Below are 10,170 nucleotides of genomic sequence, written 5' to 3'. Positions count from 1 at the left end.
TGACATAATGGTTTCAAAATACATAGTTTATTTCATTTATTTAATTTAAAATACAAATTTTTGAAATGATGCACGCGACATCACGAGTGACGACAACACCATGGCGGACAAGATGAATTTGCTTGCGTGGATGCTGTTCACATGCCACATTTCCTTGGTGTTTTCAAACGAACTTGCCAGAGGTATGAGCCAATTTATTTTTTTGTTATACTTGCGTTAATGCTTGTCTTCGATATTGTAAATGTGTAGTCCATTGATTTTGTAAAAAGTGATAACCGGAGTGATACCCCACAGGCACAGATCAGTGCCGCTGGTCAAACAGCCTCATTTGTCGATGCCGGTCATTATACATACAACTTGGCTGTTTTCGCGGCCGTTTGAAAGTGGTTAGCACAGATAATGATCCGCGTTAAACGAAGATATTTTGCCTAGTTTTGGGAGGACGTCAAAATCAGCTAAAATTACGCCGGTTTGCCGGAGTTGTATAAAATAAATGTCGATTAACCAATAATTAAATAATTAACTGTTATAATGTAAGGGTTCTTGAAACCCAACATGTGTACTGTAAATTTAAAAAAAAAGAAGGAAAAAACATTCTCTAGATGTCGAATTGCACTGCTCTTTAATTGAAGGATAATGAAATTTGAAAGCGTCTTGCTATGTATATATTCGTATATATTTTTCTATGAGAGGCTGGAGAGGTACCGTACATTTAAAATATCTTCATATACTGCAATCATTAAGCCTTTTTTATTGTGTTCTTCAAAAAGAATGCTTCAATATTATAGAAATTGAAATATGAATGGAACAAGTGATGCACATGTACTCAAGTTCAAAAAAGCCAACTGAACCCATTGAAATTTGTATTTTCTTGCATTCCCGTCATGTGTTTTCTACCACTTCTATTTTATAAATTTACAAGGATAAACCTGCAGTATATAAATATGAGCATGGTCTCATCAAGGGCATAACTACTAAACCATACAACACTAAGTTGATGTTTCTCAATAAATCTATATTCAAGTATGTGTCAAACACATGTTGCCTCTTTTCTAGTAACAGATGTCTTATTCTTTGTTAATAAAAATACAGTATTTGCTTGGTGACATCTACAGCTTATTTTGAATACATATACTAGTATTATATACTAGTGTATTTTAATACATTTGCAAGATGAAGCAGATTTATATCATTATAAAATCATAAAAATATCAACTTTCATCATTTTTATTTGACGTCATACATGATGGAACAAGTTCACATTAACAAGAAACACCTGCACAGAGACAAATCAAGGAAACCTATTTCGACTTATCTGATAAATAAAGCTAGTATATCATGTTCGTAGATAAAATTCATATTGCAGTTATCTGTATTCCCTTAAAGGGGCTATTTAGGAAAGTCACAACCTGAAAATTGAGCCGATACTGAAAATATATCTCCTAACGAACGTTTTTGTAGTTGATAATGACCTGACCTGACACCAACGTCCAGTGTGGTCAGTTTCATCTTTTGAGAAAGCTGGTGATAAAATAGCTACCGACTGAAATAGCGCAATATCCCGGTCTTTCAGTGAGAAATAAACATGTACAGCACTACGCTGTCGAACGACAACACAGTGCCAGTTACGAGTCTGAGTTCACACATAACACATTCTTGAATTTACACATTACATCGCAAGTAAGAAATTCAAGTATTATAATATATACCTCTAATCAGATATTTCTGTTCATATTTGGATTTGAATAAAAAACAAACAGGATTAATTAGAACATGCACACTCTGAGAGGGTGTCGCATGGAGGATTTCAAACCGCAGAAAGTATCATAACAATAGATCACTCGATCATTTATAACGATGTTTGAGGTTAAGATGATGTTGGAAGATGATTTTGATTCAGAATAAATGCATGTACTTGTATTCCAGAGAGGCTAGGTGAATAAAGCGAGAAGTTACCTTCCCTCCTCGGCTGGAAAGGCATTTTTGTTAGCTAGAAATTCAGCTGCAGCTAAAACGTACGGCTGTATAGTTAAGGATTTAAAAATGCCAAGAAAACATTGTCTCTTGTCAATTTCTCGACATGAATTGTTTATAAGGAGTATCAAACTATATATAGAATCATGAAAAATTTTGTGACTACGTTATGTATATTTTTTTACTTCACATAATTGTCCCTATAACGTATCGGATGTATTAGAGGAGGGATGTTGTTTTGTCAATATTAACTGGTGTGTTGTTTACGAGTTTACCACTTCTTGTTTAGGGCAATATATTTTACTGTCCCATTAACATTCATACTTGTCATGGTGTTTATTTTGCAGGATGGGGAGATGGCATAGCCTGGGTGAAACTAGATGATGGACTGACTCAAGCAAAGACAGAGTAAGTGTTGGCGACTATAAAGCATCCAAATTAGGGTTGGTCCAGATGTAAAATATTGGATGGAAGGGACAATAGGGGATTAGAGAGCTTAGAATGTTAAATTGATAATGAGTAGATATGAAGACAGTATCAGAAAACTGCAGATTAAGCCATTCAGCTTTATTCCAAATGATAAAAACCAACTCAGAGAACTTGTTTACGAAGGTGTGATCATTTAAGTATGTGGGAGGACGCACAAAGACTAACAAGCCAAAGAGATTTTTGATCAAACAACTACAGATCTAAAGCAGTTACGTGTAACATAGTTCAGTTGTATATATAGGTGTGATTAAAAAATCCTTAGGCAGCTATAAGGGCAATGTTAGTTTGTAGTCCCTGCAGATTTTATAGCAACTTATGAGGTGACAAATGTGAGGGGTTCCTTTTTACTAAGTTCAAGCTAAATAATATTGTTAGAGCTATTTATTTTTTTGATCAGCTCATCAACATTGCAGACTGATAACACATTTGTTAAATCATGGTTTGCTTGAATTTCTAAGAATTTTTTCAGTATACCTGGTAAATATCATTGTTATGTCATATACTTATACATTTTTCTCTCTCGTTATTTTACAGAAACAAACCTATGATGCTGATCATACACAAAAGCTGGTGTGGAGCTTGCAAATGTAAGAAGATTGTATCAATGATAAAGAGTTTAGCCTCATTAATCCAGCTATCAATAGTCCAGGTGTCACACTATCCAGCCAGTGTTTGAGGCAACAGCATACGCTTTTTCTGTAAAAAAAATTCTCAGTAATCATGCTGCGAACAAAGATCACTGGATTATTGTGGCTTCACTGTGTCTCAAGTTATACCAAGTCATCAGAGAACTCGATTCTTGACAAGTGATCACAGTTTTCATAATCTATATTATATTTATGCTTATTGAGTTAATCCTGTCTGTTTACTTTATTTTGGCACCAGACTGTGCTTGACCCCACAACGACCTTTCTAGATCACTGCAATGCTCTGTTACAGTGACATCAATATTTGGTTTAAATAATCATCTGAAATAGAACCGGGCTATTTTCCCTGAGTGAAATGAGAATTTTAAGTGCAGACTAGACACGGCAGAATCAATCACCTTTGTCTAGAGTAATTTCTTCAGGTAAAGGTCATTTAGATCATACAGTGAAAATGTCAGGAAGTGACAACCTTTTTTATTATCCCCATCTCATTAATTGGATATTATATTATCAAGTTGCTTCAGATTTATTAACATATTTGTGATAACAGTTAATAGGAGAAATTTTGTAAATACCTTTTCGTGAACAAACTAATGTAAACGTAATGTTTCCATTTCTGTTGTAGCCTTAAAACCAAAAGTTGAAGAATCGACAGCTATTAAGGAGCTTAGTAAAGAGTTTGTTATGGTCAATACTGAGGTGAGTAGTTTTTTCTGTTTCATGACATGCATTCATATGTATGGTTTTAGCAAGTTAATAACCTTTTTGTAAAAAAAAAAAGATATTTTCTTTTTTCTTATCTTTTCCGATTCAAACTTACCTGTATATGATTACAGTTCAGTAAAACCAAAAATAACTAATGGTAGACCTTTAGAATATTATTTTCTATATATTTGTTTGTTTTGAGACCAACAGAGTATTAGAACACCTGTTGATATGATCAATTATCTAACTATAGGATGATGAGGAACCGAGTGACTCTAAATTTACACCTGATGGGGGATACATTCCAAGAATCTTTTTCTTAGGTAAGTCTTAAACGGTCATGATCAGTGTTTACACAGATATGAAATTGTATGAAATATCTTTAAACAGATTTATCTCCCTTGTTCCACTCGTTAAATGGCGCAATGATGCAGAGATTTGTGACTAAGAATAAAAATTAAATATCTTTTAACAATGTGCATATAAGTTATGCATACACTTTGTACTCAGGAATGAGTACAGGAAATGAAGGTGACACAGTTAGTTTTGGTGTCTGTGATGTATATGTAATGAACAGTATATTAAATTAGCCTACTAGGCTATGGTAGGTGTTGTCAGGCAGTGGCAGATCATTGGCATTTTGACTTGTTTTCTTAAAAATATAGATAAATATATAGACAGTTGGCTTACATTTAAATACTATCTAATTTCTGACATTGTGTTTCAGATAACAATGGGGAGGTATTAAATGACCATTACAATAAGGATGGTAATAGCCAGTATAAGTATTACTACTACAGTCCTGACCACAGTAAGTATATATATATAACAATACACTGAAATGCATCTTTAAATATGCCATATCAAAACTGACAGCACGCTGTTAGCTATTTGATTGGTTTCAGTAATGAAAAGCTGACCAATGTTTAGGCTGACACGTGTCCTTTGAAAATTATGAGGAGCAGGGGAAATCATGGAATTTGAGAGCAGTGGGCCATTTCAGCAATTTTTGGTCAATATCAAAATTAAGAGGGGTCATTCCATGTAAAATTCAAAAATTGGAACATGAAGGAGTCATGACCTCATGGCCCCCTCCAGGATTATCTCTTGTAGAGTGGCACCCAACTTCAGAGCTGGTCAATTTTACCACTATGCTGCTGCTAGATCCTTTTGATGTCAACAATAGACAAACTGGTCTACTTGTATCATCTTCAAAGTGTCGTGAACAGAGCCTCCATAGTTCATTTTTGTCATGATATATTCTCGATATATGTTTGAATGGTTGTAGGGAAGATCTGTGTATCAAAAGCAAAACGCTTGCAATTTGAACATGACTGAAATGTGATCTCTTACTAACCTATAATCAATGTATGTGTTTTTAGTGATGCATGTAAGTATGTCCAAATAGTGTTCCTGGTAATGTTTAACACTGGTTTTAAGATGAACACTGGTACTCAACATGGTTTTCTATATATGATAAACGCTGGTGCTCAATAAGGGTTTCTATGTATGATAAACGCTGGTGCTCAACTAGGGTTTCTTTTTATGATAAAAGCTGGTGCTCAATTAGGGTTTCTATATATGATAAACGCTGGTGCTCAATTAGAGTTTCTATATATGATAAACACTGGTGCTCAATTAGGGTTTCTATATATGATAAATGCTGGTGCTCAATAAGAGTTTCTATATATGATAAAAGCGGGTGCTCGATTAGAGTTTCTATAAATGATAAACGCTGGTGCTCAATTAGAGTTTCTATATATGATAAACGCTGGTGCTCAATTAGAGTTTCTATATATGATAAACGCTGGTGCTCAATTAGAGTTTCTAAATATGATAAACGTTGGTGCTCAACAAGTATTTCCATATATGATAAACGCTGGTGCTCAACTAGGGTTTCTTTATATGATAAACGCTGGTGCTCAATAAAGGTTTCTATATATGATAAACGCTTGTGCTCAATTAGAGTTTCTATATATGATAAACGCTGGTGCTCAACTAGGGTTTCTATATATGATAAACGCTGGTGCTCAACTAGGGTTTCTATATATGATAAACGCTGGTGCTCAATAAGGGTTTCTATATATGATAAACGCTTGTGCTCAATTAGAGTTTCTATATATGATAAACGCTGGTGCTCAATTAGGGTTTCTATATATGATAAACGCTGGTGCTCAATTAGGGTTTCTATATATGATAAACGCTGGTGCTCAATTAGGGTTTCTATATATGATAAACGCTGGTGCTCAATTAGGGTTTCTATATATGATAAACGCTGGTGCTCAATTAGGGTTTCTATATATGATAAACGCTGGTGCTCAATAAGGGTTTCTATATATGATAAACGCTGGTGCTCAATTAGGGTTTCTATATATGATAAACGCTGGTGCTCAATAAGGGTTTCTATATATGATAAACGCTGGTGCTCAATTAGGGTTTCTATATATGATAAACGCTGGTGCTCAATTAGGGTTTCTATATATGATAAACGCTGGTGCTCAATTAGGGTTTCTATATATGATAAACGCTGGTGCTCAATTAGGGTTTCTATATATGATAAACGCTGGTGCTCAATAAGGGTTTCTATATATGATAAACGCTGGTGCTCAATTAGGGTTTCTATATATGATAAACGCTGGTGCTCAATAAGGGTTTCTATATATGATAAACGCTTGTGCTCAATTAGAGTTTCTATATATGATAAACGCTGGTGCTCAATTAGGGTTTCTATATATGATAAACGCTGGTGCTCAACTAGGGTTTCTATATATGATAAACGCTGGTGCTCAATAAGGGTTTCTATATATGATAAACGCTGGTGCTCAATTAGGGTTTCTATATATGATAAACGCTGGTGCTCAATAAGGGTTTCTATATATGATAAACGCTGGTGCTCAATTAGGGTTTCTATATATGATAAACGCTGGTGCTCAATTAGGGTTTCTATATATGATAAACGCTGGTGCTCAATAAGGGTTTCTATATATGATAAACGCTGGTGCTCAATTAGGGTTTCTATATATGATAAACGCTGGTGCTCAATTAGGGTTTCTATATATGATAAACGCTGGTGCTCAATAAGGGTTTCTATATATGATAAACGCTGGTGCTCAATTAGGGTTTCTATATATGATAAACGCTGGTGCTCAACTAGGGTTTCTATATATGATAAACGCTGGTGCTCAATAAGGGTTTCTATATATGATAAACGCTGGTGCTCAATTAGGGTTTCTATATATGATAAACGCTGGTGCTCAACTAGGGTTTCTATATATGATAAACGCTGGTGCTCAATAAGGGTTTCTATATATGATAAACGCTGGTGCTCAATTAGGGTTTCTATATATGATAAACGCTGGTGCTCAACTAGGGTTTCTATATATGATAAACGCTGGTGCTCAATAAGGGTTTCTATATATGATAAACGCTGGTGCTCAATTAGGGTTTCTATATATGATAAACGCTGGTGCTCAACTAGGGTTTCTATATATGATAAACGCTGGTGCTCAATAAGGGTTTCTATATATGATAAACGCTGGTGCTCAATTAGGGTTTCTATATATGATAAACGCTGGTGCTCAACTAGGGTTTCTATATATGATAAACGCTGGTGCTCAATAAGGGTTTCTATATATGATAAACGCTGGTGCTCAACTAGGGTTTCTATATATGATAAACGCTGGTGCTCAACTAGGGTTTCTATATATGATAAACGCTGGTGCTCAATTAGGGTTTCTTATTAAATTGAACACTTACTCATTGCAGTAGTTTTGTTGAATGCTAACGCTTATAGTGAATGTTTCTTTTTCAGTTGTTAAAAGCATGAAGGCAGTGTTGGAAACATTAAAAGGTGATAATACAGCTACCAACGACGAGTTATGACGAGATGGAGTTTAGATGTATAATGTCTAGGACAACTTGAAGGTGTGAAAGGGACTGCTGTATCAACACTGCTATGGTGTCTTAGTCGTAAAATTGAGAAACATCTTGTGTACATGAATCGTGGTGATTTTGATATATGTATATATTTGAAATTGTGATAATTTGAATATAAGAGTTGTATTTTTTTGAACAAATGAATTGAAGCTCTTTGAAATTAATGAAATGTTTTTTTTATGAATTGAATTTTTAAAACATACAAATAGAAGCAGGACCTTCGTACTAACTATTCAAGACTATGTTCATGAATGACATCATCTAAGTTTCTTTCACTTTTCACAAGTTTATGATAAATTGTTTTACTTATTATTATTTAGGGCTAATGAAGTGTTAGATTTTGCTTGGGAAATCAGGTTTCATTGTTTACCAAGCTGTTAATTATTTTAAGTACAAATAACAATGTCCTTTATTTCTATGCATTTTACAATGCAAGATATATTTTTGCAATAATAATGCAAGTATTTATTTATCTTTAAGGCTGATGAAACAATTTATCTTTTGCTTCATGATGCTTTACTGATTTACTGTAATATAAAAGTTTGTGAGTCAATGACCACAGTTACATGTTCTGAAGTATTGGGGCTATTTCTGGGTCAACGACCACAGTAAAATGTACTCAAGTATTAGGGCTATTTCTGTCGGAGTCAACGACCACAGTACATTTGACGTCAAATTATGTTATAAGTAATAAGGTGCCCAATAGAACCAGGGCAATGTGTCGGTTTTTAATTTACTCTGATGCAGTAATACACAGACCAGCAAAAAACAAATCTCAATATTTACTGCATTTTCAGTGGGTAATGATAAATAGATGTATTCAAATTAACTGCATTTTAGATTATTTAAAGTGGCAATATTTTATGTGACTTGTTTTGAACTGTTTAATTGACCAAATTTGTACTATCATGGTTTTTGAACTGTGAATTGTTAATGGTTTCTAATTTCGTTAACTTTTTCTAGAATCCTAATGAGGACATTAAAATCATATTTGATATTTATTTAACAACGAATGTACATTGTATGCATGCTATGTCATTGTCAATCTCAGTGTAATTTTCAACTAACTGTTTGTCATGTGTGTTTGTCTAATTGTCTCCCCTGATCAAAGTGTCATATGTAACATATGCTGTAACATATTGTATAATCAATCGAGAACTTTCCGCACGTAAACGAGAAAATACCATCTGTTGTAAAATGTGTGGAGTTACTTCCCCTGAACAAAGTGACTATACTCAATGTGTCTCCCCAACTAAAATGACTGAATGCTTTACCATAGAGTAAATGTGCGTCCTTGCTTTAATTGTCCTTTCTTTGGTATCTTTAACTTAAATTGAAAAATAAATATTATTGAAATATTTTGCTTTAGTGATTTTTTATCATAAATCTTGTGACATGTGAGAAAAAAATGTATACCAGGGGCCTGTTCGTTTATAAATTTAACAATTTTGGGTATAATAGGTTTATGCAGGCGTTGCAAGGCTTTGTCAAGGCTCGCCTGAAAGCAGCATCAGATTACTAGGTCCCTGTGATCCGACTGGTTTAACCGTTTTAACGAAAATGGCCCAGGTAATTATAAATATTGCAATCTCTATGGACACTATGTATATTTGTGTGGTAGTGTCCAGTACCCCATTTTCAGGACTAGACAAATCTTATTTGACTTAACTTGGATAGTCATTATAAACTGTTTCCATAGGTGGTTGGTGTCAGGCCCAAGATAGAGATTCTGGCAGGCAGGACCTGTGTGTCACTTTTCTGGTAGCAATGGTGTCAAGTTTCTACAATTAGCTCTCAAACGGACTAGAGTTTCATCTTAGCTTCTTCATTCCAATCCATCAGATACTGAATGTAGCCTCCTTTATCTGGTCCTGTGACTCTTACATGATACTCATCAATCATTTTTTACGTTCAGCTTTGTGTAATATGTTGTAGGTCAATTAAGCCTGCACTTCCATACATCTTGGGCAGTACATCTTTATCAAAGTCCAAATTCATTTAGTCTGGCAATACTTCAGTTGATCGTGAAGTCTAAGGCCTTGTGTTTTACTCGATTCTCAAATCATAATTTGCTGCTGACCATCAAAGTTGGAACAGGTGAGATATAACTTGTTATATGCAATGTTGACTACATATATGAAACTTATTCACGGTCGCTTACTTCAACATGACACTTATTTGCAGCCATTGTTGCAGTAAACATGTGACTTACAAGGTTTAGTCTTAGAACAGTTATAAGTTTTATTCCTATTTTGTCTGAATTTTGAAGCTGGGGCCTAATTTATATATGAAAACCTAAATTCAATACACTTCATGTGTGACTATTTGTGTGGGTCATTTATTACAAAGGTTCTCATTAGAAACTATTTTTGTCACAAACACATTTCCTTATTGATCTTCCCAGTCCATATTTACTGCC

At 34.3% G+C, this 10,170-nt stretch overlaps 1 protein-coding gene across 1 annotated transcript; it reads left to right on the top strand.

Moving 5' to 3' along the window:
- Positions 1–65: 65 nt before the first annotated feature.
- On the top strand, positions 66–9,107 carry LOC110463281 (thioredoxin domain-containing protein 12-like). The gene is made up of 7 exons (XM_021517749.1): positions 66–182; positions 2,322–2,382; positions 2,998–3,050; positions 3,736–3,809; positions 4,069–4,138; positions 4,543–4,626; positions 7,627–9,107. Exons 1-7 carry the CDS (start codon positions 101–103, stop codon positions 7,695–7,697), a joined length of 495 nt encoding a protein of 164 aa, XP_021373424.1. The 5' UTR covers positions 66–100; the 3' UTR covers positions 7,698–9,107.
- Positions 9,108–10,170: the final 1,063 nt, after the last annotated feature.

This window comes from Mizuhopecten yessoensis, unplaced genomic scaffold (assembly GCF_002113885.1).
Source record: "Mizuhopecten yessoensis strain PY_sf001 unplaced genomic scaffold, ASM211388v2 scaffold10885, whole genome shotgun sequence".
Classification (NCBI taxonomy): Eukaryota; Metazoa; Mollusca; class Bivalvia; order Pectinida; family Pectinidae; genus Mizuhopecten; species Mizuhopecten yessoensis.
Note: the sequence above shows the minus strand (reverse complement) of the source record. Positions and strands in the feature narration are given on the sequence as shown.